The following is a 25,110-nucleotide window of genomic DNA, read 5'->3' as shown; positions in this document are numbered from 1 at the left end:
TCCCAAATTAGGTAATTTCTTCAGTAGAAACACAGATTTGGGCTTCTCTGGTTTAACATCCCTTTTTTTTCCCCACAAAATTATCTAGCTATTTTATATCCTTGATGTCTCTTAATAACCCTGGAATTTTTTTTTAAACTGGCCAAAGCTTTCAAAGGTTATTAAAATACAGACATTACAATAACGTATGTCATGTTTGTTTAGGGAGCTAGGCTAAAGATGCATTTTGTAAGGTTGACAGATGCTGCTAATTTTGCTTTTATGCACACCTGGAGTAGCTTTAAACCAGAGCGCTTTGTTTTTATGGGAATACATGTTGTCAGTCACTGTTTTTTGGCAGAATAGTTTTTGCCTCTGCCATCAGCTGTGCTTTTGTCATCCATTTATGATACAAGTTCACTGGATGCTCTGAGGATTTCTGTCCCAAGAAACAAAGAATTAGGAGGGCCTTTCATCCTAAAAACAAGTATGGAGGAATATTCTTGTGGCAGTTGAATAATACTTGCAGGTATACAGTGAATTTAACAGAACTGTGATCATGCTAGTAGTGCACTACACCGTTAAAATGGTTGTGTGATATTTTAAAAGCCACTTTCAAACACTTTTCTTTCTGTGCAGTTTGCAATATCCCCCTTAAAAACTTTCATGAAGAGATCACATCTGTCTCTGCTTAATATGGGTTCCATCTGACCCTTCTGAAAATCAAAGGAAATATTCCGTCCTACACCCCTGAGTAATTCCTTTAGGTTTATAATGGTTTATAATTCCTTTAGGTTTATAATGGTTTATAATTCCTTTGGGTTTGTAATTCTTTATAAACAAACTTTATTTTTTTCCTTTTTCAACAATGATGCCAATAAGTCCTCACAGTAGCATGGGTAGGAATGAACTGGCAGAAGGGGTACAGATCATATTCTGTGTGTTCTGTGACTGGGCTGTTACGATTTTCATTTCTGAAGAACTGTCTGAACTTAATAATAATTTAAGGGATAATTTCTTGTCAGGCTACAGAGGCTGCAAGGAGTATAGAACTAGCACTGGAAAGGTTTCTGTCAGTGCTTTGACTTCTGCCCTCAGCAAATGAATCCCGTGGATGTTTGTGGCAGAGGTTTCTGGAATACAGAAATAAAGAGAGACATTGAAAGGACAGATTATGAAACTAATTTAAACGTGTAAAAAGCAAGGCAAGGGTTGTGCTACACTATTCCAAACTGATGGAATTTTAGATAGTAGCCAGGAAGAATCACTGGCTTCAATTCAGGTATTGGATAGAAACACATCTGGGTCATAAGCCAGTTTAAAGGATCCCTTGAAGGGGTGAGCTATAGGATGAGTAGTGCTAAAGGCAGTGCGATGAGTTATGTCACTGGGGAGAAGGTCAAAGGAGATTTAGCTTTGTGATTTGAGCAAGCACATGGCTCCATTCTGAGAGGCTCAGAGGAAGATCTCTGTGGAAGATTATTTCATTGCTTCATTCCTGAAACTAGAGAAAGCAATATTTGTCAACACATCTGACATAACATGAAGTTTACTATCAGAATTGGAGTCCTGCTGTCAAGTCAGCTTGAAGAGAACATTCAGTGATAACTTGAAAGAGGGATGTAAGAAATGGTCAAGTTTCTGCCTGGCTTTGATTTTGGTCAGATGCCTGGTTAATGGGATACTTAAAGAAGCTTTCCTTGGTTTTCTGTGTCCCTGTCCCAACAGACCCCCTTTGGTCTCTGCCTTGTGGCTTTAATTGCTGCAGATTTAGTCTGAGAAAGGCTAGACAATGCTATTCCATAATCAGCCAGAAGGGTTGGGGCTGAATGTCTTAGAGATTTGATTATCTACCCTTTTTACTCATCAGCAGTAAGCTGACCTGCTAGGGTATTCTTAGTGGAACAAGGGTTCAGGACTGCAATTCAATCCCAGGTTTGTTTGATAGGGTGAAAACCAAGAGTAAGATACTGGCCAAATGCTCATTTTATTTAACATTGAGGAATTTAAACTTTTGATAAATTAGATTACATTTCACTCTGATACAGATATGTTTACATGTTTATACATATCTGTTTCTATAGACTTAAGTAGTCTAATGACTACTACAGTTAATATAAGGGATGTCTGAAACCAGAGTTTAACTTTAGATCTTTGCAGTGCAATATTTTCCTTTTAAATAAATCTAGATCAATTTTTTTTTAAGAACTCATGAACTGATGCTAGATCAGTTTTCCCATTTGAGACATCCTTCTTATTGGATGGGTAGTACCTTTTTTTTTCCAGGATGAGGAAAGGAAACTGCCTACACATCAGTGTACATAGTAACTTAAATAAGACAGATACAGTATTTCTGTCATAAGAAAGTACAAAAGAGCAATGCCCAATCTCAGACCTTTTTTGTACAGTAATTGAAACAGGCAAACAGATGTTAGTTTTCAGATCGAAGTAAGGTTTATTTAACACTTAAAACTTTTGCTAGGCTTGATGTTGTCCAGTTATAATGAAAGTATTAAGAAAAATCACATTACTAAATTCAAAGGACATCTTCTACAAGTCATAACCTTTTTACAGATTTCTTGTGTCTCTCATAATCACTAAGTCTGTGACTGGCAGAAGGAAATGCTTGGCAAATACAGAGATACAGTGTCTTTACTAATGTCTTACCAAAATGTGTACCAAAATGGAAAGCCTAACTTGCAAAAAGTCTTACAAAACGCTTCATCCAATATGAAAACACACTCCTGCATTTCAGCATATATTTTGAGCAAATTCAACAGGACCTTTGCCATCTCTCTAATTAACATATAAAAATGTCTTTTCATTCTCAAATGCAAGTACTTCCCATATTCCATGAAGCAGAGGCACAGGATTTTGACCCAGGTGGGCCTAGCAGGAGTGTGGTTCTTTATACAACAACCAGTACTGAAAAGTATGTAATCCACACATTTTTACCTTTCATCTAAAGAAATGTTGCTCATTCCCTAGTTTTTAAAGTAGGTTGCTTCTGATATTGTTTGTGGGGAAAGAAGACAATGAAATATGTTTTCCTCAGTCCAAAAGATTTGAAAGGAGACTACACAGCTGTCAGTACCTGCTAATTATAGTATTTTATGGATATCCTTCTACCCTCTCATGCCGGATCTTACATTTCTGTTTTGGCTCTCATATTGAGAACATAAATTCTTATCCTCACATTGTCAAAACTGTAATGTATTACTTTCTTAGTGGCTTTATATTATAGCCTAAGCCTTTCTCAGTGTTTGAAATCCAGTGTTTGAATAGTGGAATTTTCTATAGATTTCAAGATCTATAAAGAAATATAACCAGGCATGTAATTACCCTTTATTCCTTTCTCTACAGGTTATTCCAAAGGACTATAAAACTATGACTGCTCTGGCGAAGGCCATTTCCAAGAACGTGCTCTTTGCTCATCTTGATGACAATGAACGAAGGTATGATGAGGTTTATGATTTAAAGAAATCTACATCTTGATATAAGGACAAGAAATTATATTGCATTTTAACTCGGGGATCAAAACTGCTCTCACTGATGCATTTGAGTCATACTAGATGCACACTCACGCTTATGGTATTATGACAGAGAGTAAAATCACAAGCTAAAGAAAGGCAAGAACAGGCCAGAATGTATTCAGGCATATTTAATGTTTTCAAATCAGTTGTGCCCAATGAACTTAATTCTAGGTTACTTAAGGAATTGGCTAAAGTCATCTTAGAAGCCTCTGGGGTTAATTCTGAGAACTCAGGGAAGACAGGTCATGTGCTGGAGGAGTGGGAAAGAAAAAGTATAAGATAAAGAGATAGAAGAGAATTTCAGGAAAATTATTTTGTTCTTTGAAAAACTGGAGCAAACAAATTATGTGTAAGCACCTGAAGGAGACCACAGAGTTCAGTAACAACCAGCGTGACTTAAAAACTTGAAAATGTCCTTCTACAGTTGAGTATCAAGGCTTGTAGCTAGGGAAGGCACAACGGAGGCCAAACAGCTTGACTTCTAGTGATGTTCTCAACATAAGGTATGACAGTTTCATAAACAATCAAGGAAAACATGTCTTCATTGAAACCACGATGGAATCTATACAAAACTGCTTGGATTTCCATACCAAATAGCAGTTAACAATGGTTTGTCATTCTAATGAAAAGATATATTGAAGTGTGGGAAGGGCTGGTCTGGTTTTCATCATTGTTGTCATTAATGACCTCAGTGGTGGGATAGAGTATGAGTGTTGAATTTTTGGATGACATGAAGATGGGAAGGACTGCTAAAACATTGGGAGAAAGGCTAGAATTCAGAATTACGCTGACAGGTTGAAGAAGTGTTCTACTAAAAGCAGCATGGATTGTCACTGAGCCAAGTGCAGAGAAGTATACTTAGGCAGGAAGAACACCTTTATAACTATTAAGCCTTTTTTTGCAGTTCTGGTAGTTCCTTGAAAAACTATGTGGAGCTCATTGTGAATCATGATCTGAACATTAGTCACCAATGTCAAGCTGTTTTGAAAATACTAACGTTTTACTGGGGTAACTAAATGGGAGAACATGCAAGACGTCCCAGTGTTGGAAAGGTTTCAACTGGAACACAGAGTCCAGATTGGGCACTGCACTTCAAGGATAAACGGTTGGAGGAAGTTCAGGGAAGAGCTGTGGGAACAATCACAGATCTAGATAACATCACTTCTGAGGAAAGAATGGGATTGGTTGGCCTGCAGAAGAAAAGTCAGGGGCAGAGGGACGCAGTAATAGCTTATAATTGTGTATGAATAATGGTATATGCAAAATCAACTGCTATGTGTGCCAAAGGGAAAGAGTAACAGATTTAAAGTGCAGTAGGAGAGTTAACTCAGATACTAGGAAGAGGTTTCTGACTGCTTGGGTAGGTTGTGGACTCTCCACTACTTGAGGCCATTAAGAGCAGATTTCTAGAGTCTGCCAGGAATGATATAAGTAGTGCCAGTTCTGCCTTGCAGCAGTTAGGTGAAGTGATGTCATGAGGTCTTTGCCAGCCCTACTTTTCTGTGCTTTGATGGTTAGAAAGGACAAAGACTGTCTACACTCATGTTTTTAATACTGGCAGAACATCAGCAGTACAGTCCTTCAGAGGGGTTACTGAAGTACTTTCAGTCAAAGCACGTTCCAAGTGTGCAAATTTTGCTCCCTCTCATAGGCGTTTACACAGTTTTAATTACTTTACAGTCCTAATTATGATGATACCATTAGCATGCACATTTCTGGAGTAATTAGAAGAGGATTAACTTTGCACGTTTCTTCTTGCTTTTTCACCCACAGCAGAGAATTCTTGTACAGAACTGCTATAAACCCTAGTTATCCTGTGGGTATGTTGATGTGATAGGTCCTGAAGAGACAGGTTTTAGGGCTGGAAGAGGGACATTTCAGTAATATTTATCAAAGTAGGGTGAGAGAGAAAAACTGAAGGAAAAGTGCTTTTTCTTGCACTGTGCTGATTGTACATCATGGTCATGGTTTTTCCTGTCCATTCCCTGTGTCCTATTTACCTCTGTCAGCCAGACAGTACTGTTACAGGTATGTGTTAGGAGTGATGCACACAGATTCTCATGTGTATACTGCATTTGGGTTGAAGACTGTCTGCTTTTGCAGTCCTCAAACTATGGCTTGACCAGGTGTATACTGCCTCTGCTGTCAAAAGATTTAGAAGCTTCTTGGTTTCTGGGTTGTGCACTGTAGCGTATTCAGCTTCAGATTCATACAATCTCCCTTGCTCAGGGATATGTCTAGGTGCCTCATTCAAGCCTCATGATGAACACAGCAAGTTATTGCTGACACTGGGGGCAAAAAAGGGAACTCACAGGATACATGCATTCTGCTTTGCAGACAGGATTGCAATGAATGGATAAATTGTTCTGTCTTTGCATTTTACTGAGCTCATTCTTGACATCATGCTGTTGTGTTTTCTGGTTTTATTTATGAAATTGGAGCATACTATTGCCCTCACTTCAGCTTGCATCTTGTTGCAGATAATGTAGTTTGGTAAAGTAAATGGTATATGATTTCATTTGGGTTTTGTCCTCTTGGAATGGTCTAATGCTGAGTGAGGTTATTTTGTTTTCTGTGCTGCAGTGGTAGTGTTGGTGTTTATCTTCCTCAGTGCTTTCTACACTGAAGACAGTATTGTTGTTTCATTTAATTTTGTGGTTGACCGTTTGCTGAGATGCAGGTGTTCACGTGGGGAAAGAATGGACTAACAGGGCTTAATTCCTCATTTACAATGGAAGATTCTTATATTTTTCCTTCTCTGAAAAGATATTTATATTACTCTGCTCTATGGCTGTGTAGTCCACGTGATTTGTGTTGCACTTGCTGCTTGGCAGCTCTGAAAGTCCTTATATCTGACGTAAACCCTTATTTATAAAGGCAGTGTATAGCATGTTATCTTTGTGTCAGATATTCCATATGAATGGTTAATTGCATGAGAAGCCATGCTGAAGTTAGAGTAAATGTATCTTTTTGCGCTGGTGTCTGAAATAGTTTTGTTCAAGTCTTATTTTAGATAGCATCTTTTCATGTGCCATGCTTAAAATAGGGTTGCCATTTATCTCTTGCATGCACTCACACGTGCATGCACACATTACACACAGTCTCTGGTGTAAAATTATACTGAAAAGTGAAATTAAAGGGAAACTCAAATTGCATCAGTACTAAAAGCAGCAGAGCTAGTTATGAGCACCTTTTGCCAACATGTTTGTTTAAAGAGTTGCCAATAGAAAAGCGCAGCTCTGCAAAGGGATGTGGCAGTCCACTGTTTTCTCCTGAGATTTCTCCACTGATTTCAATAAGATCTTGATTAAACTCTGGAGTAGGGTCCTGGTTTTCTCAAAGCCAGTGGCAAAATGCCCATTATCTGAAGTGGAAATGTGCTTTTAACTGTAAGGGAGCTGTTGTTCTCATTTGCAAAACCAGGAATGTGGAGCTTTTTAATAGTATTTCTGTGTGTCCTCTTTTGCCTGGAGCTGGTCTGTTACATGCTCGTAGACAGCAAAACCTTAGATTTACATGGATGTATCATATACTCATTATCCAAAATCTTTGTGAATTGAAGAGAAGCTAGGTGTAAGAAGTTAAATCAAGATCAGGGCTTCACAAAATGAATTTCTTATTGTTTTTTAATAGATATCATTTGATTTTGATTGTTTATTAAAATATTTCACATCTAGCAAAAATACTGGAGCGTATTAAAAATTTCTGTGAAATATGGGTAGGGTAAATACTTATGAGCTGTGGGGAAAAGCTGAATGTTAAGGGGGTGATGGGCTTAATTATGAGCTGAACAGCTTAGTACGTTGCAGGGAGTACATGAATGTGTATCAGTGTGCCTAACTTTGGGCTCATCACCTTGTTAACAGCCCAAACTCAGTTGCAGTCTTCTCTGAGTAGCCTTCTCTCATACGTGCTTTGATGTGTTTTACTTCTCTGAGTGGGATGTGTGGCAAAGCCCTTCCCTTTCACTTTGTTTGGTGTATTTACTCTGCAGTTACGTATTTGATGCCTGGGTAGTTAAGTGTGGATTTTGATAGTGCTGTTATATCATCCTGCAGGTCCCTAGGCACAGTGCTCTTAAGTTTTCTCTTCTCTTTTCCCCCACCCCAAATGATGACATATTGGCTAGTTTATGTTCACTTGAAGGTTTGCCCTTTGTTTTGTGTTTCTTCTGTATTCCACTTCCTTTGTGACTCCACTCAAAAACTTTTGGAAGAGACTGCTTAAAGGGTTTTGTTAGGTGAGCAGTGGAGCATGTTGGTGTGAGCTCAGATGTGAATGCACCAAGGTTTTCTGGAAAAGCATAGTTCATACTGGTGTGGAAGCACCACACAGAAGCTGTGGAAATGGCCACCAAGAAGACATTTTCCCCAGGCAAAGAGCACACTAAAGACGTAGTTACGATCACTGCAAGGTCAGTGACTGTTGTCCTCACCAAAGCCTTACATATATATGCACAGTCCTGCAGAACATCATCTTGTGTGACAGCTCTAAAGGAGCTCCTTGCAGCATAGAACAACTTCTGATACAGAAGACAGCACTGTGCAGGCTGTGCACCCAGAATAGCTAGGAATTGCTCAGCAATCTGTCCAAGGATGAACAGCCTTGAGAGGAAACATTGGTGGAGCTGGACCTACAGCCAGGTAAGAGGCATTCACTCTCTCTTTCATTCTACTGGGGACAAGTGAAATGGCAACATTAGTTGTAAGGGAATTTTGCATTGTAAACATAAATTTATTTCTTATAGATGGTGTTCTTTGCAACAGTTTGTCTTTAATGTCAGTTGAGAGCCGAAGTCATCTTGTTTCTCTGCTCTTCATTACACCTGTGATTGAAGAAGAATTCCCATTTAAAAAAAATAAAATCCTTAATTATGGCATTTATACCTAATAAAAGAACTCAAAGATGAAATTACAGACTTTGCAGGAATTTATATTGCAGAGAGTGTGTCTGTCTTTGCTATGCCCCTCCAGAATGCTGGTGGGAAGTTGCACTTAACGTTAAAACGTTGTCTTAGGTGACCTGTGCTATGGATTCTAATGGCTGAAAAGTGGCAAGAAGTTCCTTGCTGAACTTATTCCCTGTTGGTTCCAATGTGATGTCATGGTTGAGGTCCATTCTGAAGGCTGTTAAAAGGTTGCATAAACTTTCCCCCTTTTTTTTTGCCAGTGATACTTTTGCATATGGAAGAAATCAGCAAAGCAGGGTGCATTGTACTGATGCCCTCTCTGCTGCTTTGGTTTTGTTCAGTCAGCAGGTAGTGAATGATTTCTATCTATGCAAAGACAGAATTACACCCATAACTTGGCAGCATTTTATTTCCTCTCCCACTCTTGGATGTCCAGCAGATTAACATCCTCTAAGGCTTCATAGTTGTGAAATGGTGTATAAAGTAAAAATTGGTGGCAAGGGGCTAGCCTGATTGTCCTAATCTGTTCTAACCTGGCAGTGTAGCTAGGAAGAATTTTTATCTGTTCTGCATGTAATGCTGAAATACAAGTATATCCACTTGGATTTGGCATGATGTTGAATTCGGGGGTGGGAGGGGAAGCTGAGGGGGGAAAGGAAGAGATTGTTAGTTTTCCTTCTGTGGATAAAAATGAAAGTTATTTTTTCATATTTCGTTGACAGGATGTTCTCTGTCTACTGGATGAGGGCAGCCACTGGGAGGGGTGGCAGTGAGAAGGTTCAGAGGTGACCTGCTGCAGAAATGGAAGTAGGACACAAAGCTGACGATTGTCAAGAAGGAGAAAGCAGTGTAACTGAAGCATAGCAGCGGGTGAGCGATCAGGACTGAGAGCATCAGGAGAGTCAGTCCTACTTCCAGGGTGTCACTGATGCATGTCTGTTCTGCTGCGAGTCATGAGCCATGTCTGTCAGACCCTGTTCAGAAGTTCGGGGGCCTTCTGACCACATAAAGTGGAATGATTAAACATTAACTATATCTGTATGTAAATGCTATCTAAAATATATATGTAAACGCTAGGTAAAACTTGTTCATTAAGGAATAAAGAGAGTAGATAAATATTTAACATGCATTTCCAGACTCCACTTTTGGCATTTTAGCTGATACCATAATTATTTAAGTGTTTATTACTAACATACGTGCGGCTGTAATGCCTGCAACAGCTTTCAGAATACTTTTGTGTATTTTCTTACTTGGAAAGGGTTGCCCAAGGAAGTTGTGAATGCTCCATCCGTGGCAGTGTTTAAAGGCCAGGTTGGACAGAGCCTTGGGTGATATGGTTTAGTGTGAGGTGTCCCTGCCCATGGCAGGAGGACTGGAACTAAATGATCTTAAGGTCCTTTCCAACCCTAACTATTCTATGATTCTATGATTAATAACAAATTGATTTGTTTGAACAGCATACTGGTGTTGAAACTGCTTTGGAAACAAGAGTCAGGAAGTTGTATTTAATGCTTTTACTAAAATATTGAGCTCTTACAAAGGTGCAAAAAAGCAACAACAAATGAACTAAACAGTAAACAAAACTGCTGTGTGTTTATTACAGCAACACTCAGCATTCCATTTACACTTGTGTATTGCCTGTATGGCAAAGGTATGAGAATAAAGGGCAGTTTTATTTTCTATGCTGGTCTTGGCGTAGATGTAAAGATGGGAACTGGCACTTGTACCAGCCCTGCAAGCCAAGCAAGAGGTTCTTCAAGCAAAAATTCCTGTCCTTTTCCCAGCATCCTCCCAAGCACTATGGAGTGCACATGCTACTGTGATACTCTAGATGAACTTGGAGGCAAGTTGTTGTAGATACCATCTTGCTGTTAGCATTTCAGGAGCATGTCCTACTACCTTCTTACAAGTGTGTTTTAAATAGCCCTTGTTCTGCAATTCAGGCAGTTTCCTAAGCCATGAGTGGTGGCAAAGTGGGGTTCATTAGGGACTTACCGGGCATAAACAGGTTCTATTTGAAAGACATTAGTGTCCAAATGAAGACTTCCTCAGCATCGAGGCAAAATAACATTCTTAAAATGTATTAAGGGTTGCTGCAGAGGGAAACGAATAATCAGGTACCTGTGTCCCCTGAAGGCAAAACATCAGAATTAGGCTTGAAGTGTACAAGATGGATGTAAACTAGACGTGGTAATAATTTCTAGTGTTAAGAGACTTAGATAGATTGTAGGATCTAATTGTTAAGAATAGGTAAGGCAAATCTCCTTGAACATAACTTGGTTTGTTCTCAGTTTCGATGGGAGAAGTCTCCTAGCCCTTTTTGTAATTCTTGGATCTGCAGTAGTGGGAAACCAGTGTGTTCTTTCTTTAGACATTTATCTTTTTTTAATATATTTGAAGAGTTATTATTTCACACATCTTCTGTTTTCTCAGCTAAGTGAACCTCATTCTCCCTGTCTTCCTTTGCAGACCAGGTTCCTCAGCCCACTGATCATTTTGTTGTTCTCCTCAACTTTCTTCAGGTGGTCCACCTCTTTCTTGTTTCTTATTTTTCACAGCAACAAGATATTGTTGACTCCTGCTTAGCATGTGATCACTGGATCCTTGGATCCTTTCTTGCAGAAATGCAACTTTGGAAGTGAATCATCACATGTATTTATGCTGTTGGTTATTCTTACCCAAGTATGCTCAACTGTGGTCTTGCTATTGAAAGAATACCTATTTTCTCAGACCATTTCTTCATTTTTTATTCAATCTTAATTGTTTTTGTAATCAATTTAATGTGTCTTTAAGTGCTGGCAGCTCTTTTGCAGCTAGATATTGTCTTCAGATTCAGAAAGCACACTCTTTGTCCAGGTCAGTAATGGCTTGGGTACTTTTTTCAGTACAAGCATAATTTAACGTGAGAAAAGTGGTTTTCCATAGCTAATAGATGAATTTTAGTTGTTGTACTGTTGATCTCATATAAAAATATTCTTGAAACTTATTGTGATTAGTGAATTTCAAGGGCATTATTATTGCTATAAGCTTTATTCACTTCTGCATAATACCATGTTTTATTAAAGCACTGGCTGAAGGCCAGCTGGAAAGCCTCATATATGTGGAAGAAACCTAAGACTGCACCATTCAGGAGCAAGATATTTTAGAAACAGGATGCCACAGCTATGACATATTCATTACACATCCTGTATTTTCCTTGCATTTGTAACTTAACTCTTTTGTTAAAAAACAAACACAGATCTAGCTTCTGCCTGTGCTTCCTATATGCCTACAGTGTGCAGAACAGTGCAAGAAAAAGTCTCTTCCCATGGTGCTGCATTAGCATTTCTGTATCTCCAGGAGTCCACACTGTGCTAGAACCACATAGGTACTAAGGGAGGATACTTTGCCTGCTGTAGGCGTCTAAGTTAGCTGGTGCTCATAACACCTCAGTTAGGAGCCTCAGGGTATGGTTTCACCATTGATTTAAGCCAAATTCTGAGCTGGTACCGAAGCAGGAAGTAACACAGTGAGTGCCAAACCTTGGCTGCACATTTCTGTTGCTCTTTTGCCACAGTTAGCCAGATCAGCTCCCTGAAAAGTGATCCTCCCCCGGGGGGTTAGTTTCCAGTCAGATCCGTCCTTTGCCTGCCTGCAGAAAGTGGAGAGGGCAGGGCAGGATCTCCCCTTTTGGCAGCGGCAGGGACTGAAATAAAATTAAATGATGTCAAAACTGCACCTTAATTTCTCTTACTAGTCATTGAACAAAGTCAGAGGATGGAAATGAATGGCTTGAATACCTCTATAATGAGCTATTGTTCCGTGTCAAGAATGCTCAAAATGTAGAGCTAAGCCCCTCAGAAGATGAGGAATGAAAAGAAAGACTAAGAGATGAGAGCGAAATTTCACAGTGAAGCATTGCAGGGTGGGGGGCAGAGGGCTTTGTTGAGTCAGTAACATGGATTCTTTTGGTTATATTAGGATTTTTTATGACCAAAGGATTGGACAGGTTTATTTCACCTCCTTTTTGGTAGTATCAGCAAAGAGAGGAACATGATAGCATCATCCCAAGGCACTTCATGCAAGGTGCACAACAGGGGGGGCTGCATCCTGTGGAGGTTTGTAGAGGTATGAAAGTCCCACTTGTGCTGAAACTCCAGGGGGTGGTCAGTAGACCATGGTAACTTGGGGTAGAGTAGATGTATATACGTATGTGTAACAGATTTGGTACTGAAGAAATTGATGCAACATCTGTGTGGGAGTTCTTTTTTTCTGATCATCAGTTTTTCTGGTCATTAGGTGATTACCCTGTCATTTGAATTCCAATAAGCAAATAAGAAGAGCAAACTCATCTTTTAAATCAACAACTACATGCTAAACAAAGCTTTCCTACTTGGATAGCACCAAAGTGTTTTCCAGGTAAACTGCCAGGCGATCTAGCTTTGCTTTGTGACTTTTATGCCTTGTTTGTGGCCTTGATTTAAAGTGGTATTTAAAAGTGCATGTTCAACTGTGAGTTGTTCCATTGACTTGCTATAGATGTCAAAGGAACTATTCATGTGTTTAAATGGAAGCACATTCAGTCCTGCTGAATCAGAGCTTGCCAATGAGGGATACTACTTAAACTACAAAAAGTTATGGATTTTGGAGACAGCAGTCATCTGGCAGCAGAGATGGAAATGAAACCAGGTAGAATTGCCCAGTCGTTTGGAAAATGAATGATCCAATTCTCCATTCAAGGATTAGCTATGAATTTAACACTGACCTTATTTTCCAGTACATCCATCTCATTTATCCAAGAGTTATTGTCTTTAATTATCATTGTGGTGCCTGCAGGCAGCAGTCTTTAAATTAGTTACGCAAAGTTCTGCTCTCAGCAGTCATCAGGAGATTGTATCTGCTTTAGTATCTATCCTTTTACAGCAGCCTGACAGTGTGCAGATTTTGTACTAGGGATGTACTTTTTGTGATGTCAGTATTTGGCCTGGTAGATAGGTTATTCTCTTAAACATAACTAAAAGCACACACATTTGGTATTTCTGGATATTTTTATCTTGAGAAACAAATACTGTCAGTTCATAGCTTTTTAGAGGTTGTGATTCACCCTCAGTGTTTTGTTAGACAGTTTATGTTCTTCATCACAAATACTAGTGGAGCCATGCCTAATGGTAGTTATTTTGAATTCTGCATAAAGTGCTGGTTTACATATGGGCAGTATGTCACCCGTTCTGAAAGACAGAGTTAGAGTGAAGAAGTAATTTACATAAATCCTATTTAGATCTAAATAAAAATAGCCTGAGACAAATAGTATTCATCCATGCTCATGAAAAAATCTGGGGTGTAAACTTCTCTATATGTGAAATACAAAAATTAAGATTACTGATGAATTTAAAAGGCCTTGTAAAACTTTTCTACCAGTGCAGTATATATATATATATATATATATATGACTGTGTCTTTGTGTGCTTCTTTACACAACAATTAGCTGGCAGTGGTTCTGAAAATGCATTACTCAATACTAAGGCTTTCCAGAATTAAACACAAAGGTTGACTAAAAGAACATCCACTCTTCTCAGCAAGTCTTTGTCTTCTGCATCAGAGCAGCCAGAAGCAGTAATTTGTGCATGGACGAAAAAGGGTTTATTTCAACTAAAGTGCTTTAAAACGATGCTTCCTTCCCCCCCCCCCCCAAGAAGGGTTGTAGGCAGCCTGTCGACAGTTACTCCTACTCTAATAAGTCTTCATTAGGTGACTGATCCTGCAACCTTGCACGGCTTTGAAAGCCTACGTGTCTTCAAGTGGGAATATTACCAGTACTGGTACTGGAGGATCAACTGTATGATTAAGTTGCTTAGTTATTCATTTAGAAGAGGATGTTCAAAGAGCTTAAAGGAAGTGGATACTCACATTGATTGATACGTAGTGGGAAGTGAACACTGAACTCCTGTAAGGTTCTCTTGAAAATCTCCATCTTATGTTCTGAATGGTTAGACCTGTGCGTTGCCACTATGAGATGACATCAGCTTAGTAACTCCACATTTGGAAAGACAGAAGGAAATTGACCTTCAAACAAAAAATAATCTATAATACTATGAGGTTTAGTGATTTTTTTTTTCCTTATAGAAAGAGAGGATTCAGCTCAACAACCAGATGAAAATTTTCTGTCAGTCCAGTGCACTTAATGGAAATACCAAGTGTAAGTTATTTGACTGTTAGGCTGCTAACTCTGTTTTAATGAAAAAAAATCTGACAAACCCAAACAATGATTTAGTTCTTGTTTTACAAATCTCTTACTAAAGACTTTGACCTGAAGTACATCGCATCTTGTGAGGTAACAGCTGGTCTATCATTGTCTTTGGAAAAAAGTAACAGTTGCTAAGATTTCAAGAAACAAAGATGGTCTTTGAATCAACTGGAACAGCTGTAAGAGACTGACACACCATGCACTGTCAGCTGCTAAATTCAGATATTCAGACTGCCTGAAATGAGATACTTTAACCCTTTGGCACCATCAGATTCCTTTTCTCCCTGTTTTTCTTAAAAAAAAAAGCCAGAAAAATAAATTGGGTTTTCAATTTGCCTTTTACTTTCAGAAATGTAGAGAAAAAGCTCACAAAATTATCAGTTTCTTTGTAGGCATTTTGCTTTTTATATTTATTCAACATCTGATTTATAAGCAATATGAACAGATGCTTGTTGACTGATGAAGTTTGCATTAGAATAGTATAACAGGCATTGAAGAGAAAATACAAAGTTGTGGATCCAAAAAACAGTGTCAGATACTATTTTAAGGCACTCAGCATCTTCCCAGTTTTATACGTGAACAGTGTATTTAGTTTAACGAAGCAGGATTAAAGTGACTTTTAACATATCTAGAAGGGAAAAATAAATGATGTCTCTTTAACGGACAGAGGCATGAGAGATCCAAAAGCTGGTGGCTGAAGTTGGGCACATACAGACTGGAAAAGTTTAGGTTGTTCTTTTTAGAGTAATCAGGGAACTGATCCATAATTTAAATTAGCTTGGGATGTGGCAGATTTTCCATTACTTGAAGCCTTCTGATCAGGCTTGGCTGTCTGCTGTGCTTGTTCTTGCAGCACTTTCTGAAATGCTCCAGAATATTGTGGGGGTTTGTTTTTTTTCTCAAAGATGGCAAAATGTGATGACATGAAAATTTATTTCACTTAATGAAGAGTCAGCAACCATCTCATATGAACAAAACACTTGTATGACTTCGGTACGCCTGTAAGCCAAGCTGTTACAACTTGGAGCCAGACTGATTTTTGGATGCCTGAAGTAGGCACATATTGGAATTCTTGCTAAACCATTGTTCTAGTTCAATTACAAATGATGGGATATTATTCAGAAACTCTCAGATTTTGTAGTCTCTGTTAGATGGTATCAGGAAAGTTGCAGTTGCCTTGGCATCTATTCATTGGTTACTTCTCAGTGCTGCCCAGCATGGCTGATCTTACTGCTGATAGGGAAGGTGAAGCACCCAGCACGTGATGCCCTGAGCCCTCTGCTTTTATTGGTGAAGAGTTCTGCTGATTAGATGATGCGACTGGTGTCTCAGCACTGAACTCTTGTTTTTTTTCCTGAAGAGCCATGCTGGCTCAAGCTTGCTCCTAGGTGATTTACTTCAGTATTTCCAAGCAGTGCATAGCGATGGCTTCTTATAAAACCCCCTACTGAACATATATAACCTTTCTTGTGCCCTGTACTCTTAGGTCATGATCCTGTTTCATCTGGATAGCTAAAAGATTGGCAATTATCATCACTGTTTGCTGAATAAAGTTAAATTTATTCTTTTGTTGTGCAAATGACAGTGTGAAAAAAGTAGATTTATGTCATGACCCCAGAGAGTTTCAGAGTTCTTTGCCCACATGAATGAGTGTCCTAGAGTAAAGGCTGACATAAATTGAATGATTTTCCAGATGTGATAATTGAGCTAACCGGAATAAACTGCTCAATTTAGAGCTTGAATTCTCGTGTAATAGGAAAGCACTTTACTGTCTTGATAGTCTATTTTATATTTACAGTTACTACAAGGTCTGTGTCAAGACTAAACCTGACATCCCTCTCTCCATTTTCAATAAAAGACCAAGTTTGCTGTCATTAAGCTAAATTCCAGCTCTGGTTTCCACATCTTTGTATTTTTCATCTGTCTGATATCTGCGAGATCTGTTTGTCATGAAAAGTCAGGGAGAAATGAGAAACAAAACAACAGATTTACATATTTTCTGAACTTAATATAGTCTTTTTTTATTCTTTGTTAAAAAGATTTGTAAGAAGACTTTGCTGCTACCTTTGAAATGCTTGCTCATCTTTTTCCTAGCAGAGGCCCATCGCTATGTAAGGAGGTGAATGGGAATTCTGTTTCAGTATCCAGAAACAGACGCTGGCCTTTTGACATCCTGATAATTCCAAGAACAGACAACTGAACCTTCACCAAGATAGACTGGATTTATTTGCTGTGTTAAAATTTTGTAGTGGTGCCCTGATTTCAAGTCCTGACAGTTTCATCACTGCAGCTGACCCATGTTCCTTTCTGCAGTGCAGTTACAACATCCTTGCAGATTTTCCCTTGGCTTTTAGAAACTTGGTTTTAAAATACTGGTAAGATGTGCTTCATTCAGGTTTGCTTGCTGTTCTTTAGTGGTGTGCTCTGTTTCCTCTCTTATTTTTTAAATCCCATGCTTTGACTAGAACTTATTTCCAAGAATATGAAATTATTGGTCTATTATTAGAGCACAGTGTTTGAGTCCTTGACAGGTTGACAAGAGCTTTGCAGCACTTTGTGGAAACAGCCCTTCCTAATCAAAACTGTCCTCAGCAACATTAGTCAGCTTACCCTGATACTAAAATACAGCTGAAAATAAGGCTGCTTAATTGCTTGGGCTGTGTGTTGTGGCATCTGGGCCTCAGTGCTCTCCTTTTCACAATCACCGCACCCTCTGATACTGACAGTCATCCTCAGAGCAGGAGTTAGCCACAAATGTATTTTTAGTGTCTGCTCCCTTACAAACATGTCCTGATCGAGCTCTTCATAGATTCCAACATCTATCAAGTTTTCTGGGCCATCGTATGCTGTATTAATATAGGCTCATGGTCATCTGATTCCTGGCATTTTTTTGTGGTAAGTAAGTTGCATTTAGACTAGAAAGACAATAGACCTACTCATTTGGTACACCTTCGAATATTCCTTATGTTGCAGGGTTTTTTTTCACTGGCTTCTCAGTGTTTTCATTTACTGTGCTCTTTGGCTTTGGGACTTCCTTCCTCTTCTGGTTTAGGACGTTAGCCAAAATCAGCACTTGAGAGCTGATCTTCAATATGCTCAGTACAGGATTTTTTTAATTACCTGGGCTTTAAGTCATTATGTGAGAAAGTTTAGATTTCTTTTGCAGCAACTTCCTATTAAAACAATTGTGTGACGAATACTGTGAACGTTAATGATGTGCATTTAGAAGAGTTTCATTTTCAAAGGATGCTTTCATGGAAAACAAGGTTAAATTGTGTGTGAACAATGGAGATTCTGCAACCAGCTCTAATAGGTAGTTCCTTTCTTCCTTCCAATACTTTGTGTTAGAAATCAGATTAGCGCACAAGAAATGCAGAGGGGAAAATACAGAGTTACATTGTTTTTAGACTCCAGAACCATGTTCTTAAAGCCCACGGGTGACATGATGAACAATTCATGTGAAGGTTACGTACAGCTTATTTCTGCTGAACTTCTCCACATGTCTTGTTTATTCCTTTGATTTGTGGTGTTGCTTTGTTCTAGTGCCGTAGTGACACCCTCTGGCAATGGCAGGAGGGTTTCACTGCCGTTAGGGAGCTCTTCAGCAACTGGTGAGCAATCCCCTGGAAAGGCATTGGTGTACCCTTGTGCTTCCTTCCAGCTAGTTTGGCTCAAGACTAAAAATCACACGTGAAGTTAATGAATGTTGTACATGAACAAGATGGCTAATTGATATGAATTAAAGTACTGAGTAATAAATAGTGTTAGGCAGCTTTTCCATTGGTGAGCAGCTTAAAAAGTCTCCCTTTATATTTCAATTAATGTATTTACATCAACTCTAAAGCACACTTTTCTCTTCTGGACTGCAGCCTCTAAGCAAAGCCTTACAGATTCTCCTTCTGCTGTGCAGCTCACACCAGAGGAGAGCTGGCTCACTGATCTGTTTTACCTGTGAAATAACAGGGTTTTAAAGATGGAGAAGCTACTGTGAGTTGTCTGCCTACTGTTAGTTTGTATTTTGAATTGGTAATGCTTTTATTTGTGCCGTTTTACACTATGGGTCACAAGTGTGGCGGATGAGGCTTAGAGGGAGGCGTTGAGATGCCTAAGTCCTGTTAGAATCAAAGTGTTGGAGATAATGATTTTTGTTGGATCTAGATCTGTGTCTCATTTCGATAAGCACCGCTGTGCATGTCTACAGGGCAAACTGGTAGTACCTACATGGTCAAGTTAGGGCAAGCAACTGCCTGGCTGTGGCAGCACAAGGATCTGTGCCGGGTACCTCACCTGGCTTCTCAGCATTCTGATTTAGCCCAGATGCAGAGGTTTGTCCTGCTGGACTCCTTCCAGCACTCAAGCAAAGTTGAAGGTTGTGTTGTTAGAGAAACCTCCATGCATGAATGGGGAATGGTAGTTCTGAGATAGAAACCTTAACAAGGCCTCTGTTCCATTATGACTTTTATTGATCTGCTTGGAACAAACCCTTCTCAGTCCCATAGCAGAGACTGAGCTGATCTGGACTGCCACTGGGGACTTTGAGTTACGACACAGAGACTTCTCAGCCTCACGATGAAATATGAAGGTCTGGCTCAGCTTCTGAAAGCAGCCATCGTTGTATCTGCCACCTGGGGTCACTGTGTTCAAGGTTATTAAAATGGAGAAGTATAAAGTAACAAAGAAAATATAAGCAGTCAAAAGCGTACTTCCAAACCCTAACCACTGGAAGCTAAAATTGAGATTGCCATAAGTACACGTGTGTACATTGTGTGTGAAAAACTGAAGCCCTGTATTTCTGTTTACTGTATTTCAGTGTGTAAACAGAAATCTGTTTTAACAGGCCAGAGATTTGTATAAAGCAAGAGATGAACCACATGAAAAACATTATCTCTTTTAGAACTTACTGCATTTTGTCTTAGCTCTTCTGCCTATTGGTTCACATAATGTATTACAACTGACTTCAACAATCTTTGCAGCAGTGTAATTTTGTGGTTGGGAAATCTTCAGTGGTCTTGACATTGATCTTGTTTTGCCCTGGAATTACTTCACATCTTTCAGTGGCTTTTTGTATTATTTACACATGTGAGATTATAGGTGAGTCTAATACATATTTTGAATCTACACCCATCTTACAGAATTTCTTAAGTGTGCTATTATTTAAACCTTTGTCTCAGCTAACCCCACATGACATATTATGTACCAGCAGTACTTCTAAAAATCACTTCAGCTGAGTCTTCAGGCTGGCTAGGCTTAAAGTTGTCAAAATAGGCATTTATGTTAAAACTCCTCAAAATGCTATGTGGATGTGAATCTTTCTGTGAAGGTGCTGCATCATGAGAGAGAAAAGGCTGGTAGTGTGCTGGGAAAAGAGAAGCTTCAGACCATACAAATGCTACTTCAAACCCCATTTATTGTCAGAGTGGCATCAGCAGTGTGTGTGCTGCTCAGAAGCTGGATATCCCCCGTACTCTTTGAGAGCTGTCTCTAACAGCAGCTGCAGAATTGCTGCCTGGTAGTCTGAAAGAGCAAGTCAAAGCTAAAGGAGTAAGGCACAAAAACCATTTTTCCACTGTCTTCTATTCCCAAATCCTTTCATACAGACTTGTAGGTACCCAGAGAATGTGTTTCTACTGCTGTACCTGGCCACTGGGTGTCCTTCATTAGAGCTGAAGAAGATACTGTACATCTGTAGAATGCAGCTTTTATTTTTTCTCAGCTGAATATTGCTGAAACTTCTAGATAATGTGGCTAAGACATTGCACAGAATCCGGGCTGCTCTTCAATATGAAAGATTGGTAAATCAGTATTTTGACCCATTTTTGTCATTACTAATTAGAAACTGTGTATAATTTACATAATGCTTTTGTTGACATATCTATGCATGTGATTAGATAAGTACTTCAGTTGCAGTTGTAGTTGAAGGAGAATAGGGTGGTAAAAACAGTATTGTATATAGTAATGTTTCTTCTCTAGGCCTTTGCAAACAGAAACTCTTTGCAAAGAATTTTTTTTTCAAAGAATTTTCAGTTCTTTGCAAAAACATTCTTTGCAATACTGAAGTGTTATATAGAGTCATGGTTTAACCCGAGCTGAGCATGATGTTCTATGGTATGGAATATCCCTTTAGCTGTCCTGGCTCTGCTCCCTCCCAGCTTCTTGTGCACCTGCTCACTTGCACAGCATGGGAAACTGGAAAGTCCTTGATTTAGAGTAAGCACTACTTAGCAACAACTAAAACACTGGTGTGTTATCAACATTATTCTCATACTAAATCCAAAACACAGCACTGTACAGCTACTAAGGAAAAAAAAATCAACTCTATCCCAGCAGAAGCCAGGGCAATAGTCAGAGTTGCTTTACTCCTATGTCTTTTCAAGGGAAATTTTCATCACTGACACCACCCCTAAATAAAATTATTTAGCATCTTTTGTAATTATATGATCTTTAAAGCATCTCTAGGGACCACATTCCTATTACAATCAATATTCTTTGGAGTAATTAATTACTTGTATCATCACAAGGTCAGAATCATAACGTTATGTTTTCATCTCTTATGGTGAGATAGCTCCTCATACAGGGTATCATGCTGCTGTACACATAATTAGTATTATATGAAGAATATAAATTAACATGTTAGTTTTGATGCGAATGTTGATGAGGTTGGAAAGGCATCATTAATATGCTCAATAGTGCAAAATAATACTTCCGATTTTAGCTTCCTTTGCTTTTCCTTTCAACTAGTTAAGCTAAAAATATGCACATGCGAAAATATTACACATGTGAAAGTGTGTGGAATGTGAAGTAAGAGAGAGAATTGCAGCCCTTTGGGTGAGAAAACAAGATGTTCAGTGCTGAGACACCAGTCTCATCATCTTGTCATGAGAGCCAGGCAAAAGGGAGGGCTTAGTGGTACCCCTTGTTGCCGTAGGAACTGGAAGGATTGGTCCTCCTGACACAGCAAAACAGTATGGCTGTACTAGTATGCAGTGGGGTGGGTTTTATTATTGGTTGATTATGTTCCGTATCAACTGCTAACTCCATTTGGAGCTGCTAACTGCACTTTTTCCTTCTCTGTGGCCTAGGTTGTTTTAAGCATTGTTGAACTTGAGCAGACCCTCGAAAGCGTATTGTCTAGTCCTCAGTTAACTGCTGCTCATGGATAGAAGATTAAGGCAGAAGATCCTCATAGATGTAAATCAATACTTATTAATGCCATCTAACTGTGTTAAGTCTCAGGAGAAAGGAGAATCCAGCTGTAGTTATCTGATTTGTAGCTTGATAGAAAGTCTGTGTAGGGCACTAAGAGAAAGGATGAATGGAAGTGAAAAGCAAATGATGGAAAGCTTTGTGAAGTGTATTTCTGTTAATAATAGTTGACTCCTAAAAGGTGCTCTTTGCCTGTTGTGCTTTCGTTTTTTTGTTAAGAAGGGTAAGTAACCGTTATCTATGTTGCCCACTTTTTGGATATCCTTTGCTATTGTGGTTGATGAGTAAAATTACAAAGTGAGTTTCTGATCCTGAAAGTGGATCTATGCAAATAAGCTCTTATAATCTGGAGGAGCTCAGTGGAAGCTACTTCAAGCAGAAGGATTAATCGATATTAGATTTATGGTCGCATAAAAGGAGCTGTGGACAAAGTAAAGGAGCTGTGAACTGGGAGCAAAACAACAGAAAATATTGGTAGGAGAGAATTAAATTGTGCTCTCAGGTAGCTCTTTGGTAAAAACTCAATCAGAAAGTCACCCATTAGTTTTTACAAATTCTGAGAGCAGTCAAAACTTGGCTGCCTTTCATAGTTCCTGGAAGTCTCACATAAAAAAAGAGTGTATTTCTAATGTGATTGAATTAATGTTTCCCTGTTATTGGAGTCTGCTTTTTGCTTTCTTATTTTTGTTGATTTAATTAATGCAGGACTATAACACTGAATCATCTCAACATTGCACAGATTTCAAGTATATGACTTTAAAACCAGTATGTTTTCCTGAATTTTTCTAAAGTTAATGGTTTTTCTTTTACTTTTGTAGTGGGTTTTAGTTCTTTGCTCCCAGATTCAGATTCTTTGCTCTTGTAATAAAGAGGGTGACTCAGGTTTCCAGTCACAGAGGCATGAAAAATCAGTATAATTAAAAGTCATACATAAAGCAGATTTATAAGTTTGCTTTACTAAAATGCAAATAAGATATGAGAGAAGACTCACCCTGGTGGCCCTGTCTTGGCAGGGGGATTGGACTAGATGATCGCCAGGGGTCCCTTTCAACCCTAGTGATTCTGTGATTCTGTGTTTGCTTACCTGTGTTGTGTGGCAAAATCCATCCATTGCGCATGGAGATTTGGTGATTGGTAGGATATTGGAGTTACATTTATTGAAAACTCGGGGTTTAACTCACAGGATGTTTTTAGTCCCTGGCTTATATTATTGATATAATTTCTGGTCGACTTGAATTCTCTTCTGTCTCTATTCCCCTGGCACTCACAGTGATGCCACTCTGCTTTTTTTTCTTAACTCCATAGGTTTTACACTCTGGTAATTTTCCACTTTGCTTCTCCTCCTGGCCCTCAGTGTGCTGCTCTCTTCCACTTTGCAATTTCTGATTTATTTCTGGCATCTGTTCAATTTCAGGGAAAAAAAAAAAGTATTCTAGCCCATGAGTCTTGAAAGGCAACATAAATTCCCTTTTTCTCAACATTCGTCAATTAAAAGCAGATATTAACAAACGTGTTTATAAATTGACTATTCCAAATTTATGTTGATAATACCTTACACCGTTCGTTCCATATATATAACGCTTTCATATGGCAGATGAGATGTTTCAGTGAGACTATATACAAGTACAGAAATAAAATGCATTCACTACACCCCAGTGTCACACTCACTGTGTGTACACTCACGCTTCTACACATGTGCGTATAGGTTGCTTTGAAGGATGAACTCGTGTATGATAAGATCTAAAACTGAAACCTGAAATTTGGGCTCTCGAGTTTGGTTCAAGGCCAGATTCTGGAAAATGATTTGAGTTCTGATTCAGGCAAAATTCCTTGAATATGTTTTTTTGGCAAGATTTTGAGAACAGCTGATCTTTTCACATTTTTTCCATTTGGGTTAGAAATCTTAAGAGAGTAACCAAGATGCCACTGAAATGTTGCTGTTTGCTGCTCACTGAAAGGAAAATGCAACCCATATACTTGGTGCCATAATCCTGGCATTTTCCTCTGGTGTATCTAGATGATAGATAATGCCATTTAGGAGAGTGAGTTGAAGTTAATTGCAAAGCATTACTTATTAGGTTTAAAAGAGATAAAAATCACAGGGCATTCTAATTTCTTAAGACACTGATTAATATAACAGCTACAGAGAAAAAACTGGCAGTGAATATGTTTCTAGGGAGTTTGCAGGATTGCTGGTTTATGCATTTTCTTTTACAGCCTACACAGTTGGAGATAATTCAGAATCTTAATGTTTAAGAGTAAGCCAAGTATCTAAAATCTTGTGACCATATTTAGGGATGGATGAAATGTTTTGGTTAAAATAGCTAGCACTCCCCTACACATGCCCATATTTCTGTCTGGTCTTCAGACTGGTGAAAGGAAGAAAGAGAGAGACCTCAGAGATTTCCTTTTCTTTTAGTCCGTCAGCTGGGTGTTAATGATCTCACACTGCTTATTCCTGTACCCAAATGCCTCTGGACCTGGTTGAATCACACGGTGCCTTTACCAGTTACTGGATTCATCCACAACTCCATTTTAGTTTAATCATTCCATTAGGGGAAGATGGAGAAACGCTTTATGGCATGCGGCACTGGTTTGTTCTGCGTCTCATCCAGCATGATGCCAGACTATGCCAAGCAGGATCTCCGGACAAGGGTGGAAGAATAGGGGGATTATGGGAACGGTACCATTATTTTGGCCTTGCACCTTCTTTCTTGCTCTCCCACTGGTACTGACCTTTTCCAGTTGCTCTCATCCCCTGTCCATCTGGCATGTTTGTCTGGATAAAGGCTGTCTGCATCTCTGGTGGGAATGTGCAAAATACGGAGAGGGCTAGTGCAGTTTAAAAATAACATTTATTAGCAGATAGATTAAAGGCTAGAGAAGGATGCTTGGTGGAACAGTGAGAAAGGCAGTCCCAGGCTACATCTGTAATAATAGAACTCTTGCAGTAGTCTCAGACAATCTGTTCCCAGGATGTACCAGGACATACAGCTTTACCCATGGCTGTGCCAAGAGACCAAACTCCACACATCTCCTGATAGTCAGTAATTCAGCACAACGCATGCAGTTAGATGGATTCTCTGCCTCTAACTGAAATCTAGACTATGTTCAAAAAAACTCCTAAAGCAGGCAGAATTAAAGAGAATTCAGCTATATAGGAGGTGGATTCTGAAAGCTACCGGTGGCAAAATGGAAGATTGTTTTTGAAGAACAAGATGTCTCATTCCTGACCCCGTTGCCTTCCGTGCGAGCCAGGGGGA

General features: G+C 39.1%; 1 protein-coding gene across 3 annotated transcripts in view; it reads left to right on the top strand.

Annotated features, from left to right (window-relative positions):
• PRKAR1B (protein kinase cAMP-dependent type I regulatory subunit beta) overlaps nucleotides 1-25,110 on the top strand; it is a 101,376-nt gene that overhangs the window by 17,155 nt on the left and 59,111 nt on the right. For all 3 annotated transcript variants that reach the window (XM_061473629.1, XM_061473628.1, XM_061473627.1), the window contains exon 4: nucleotides 3,343-3,434. In XM_061473629.1, coding sequence (XP_061329613.1) covers nucleotides 3,343-3,434 — 92 coding nt within the window. The remainder of the gene's footprint in view (nucleotides 1-3,342; nucleotides 3,435-25,110) is intronic.

This window comes from Pezoporus flaviventris, unplaced genomic scaffold (assembly GCF_033815535.1).
Source record: "Pezoporus flaviventris isolate CSIRO_AGI_PZ_B2104156 unplaced genomic scaffold, CSIRO_AGI_Pfla_v1 ptg000078l, whole genome shotgun sequence".
In the NCBI taxonomy this organism is placed as follows: Eukaryota; Metazoa; Chordata; class Aves; order Psittaciformes; family Psittacidae; genus Pezoporus; species Pezoporus flaviventris.
Note: the sequence above shows the minus strand (reverse complement) of the source record. Positions and strands in the feature narration are given on the sequence as shown.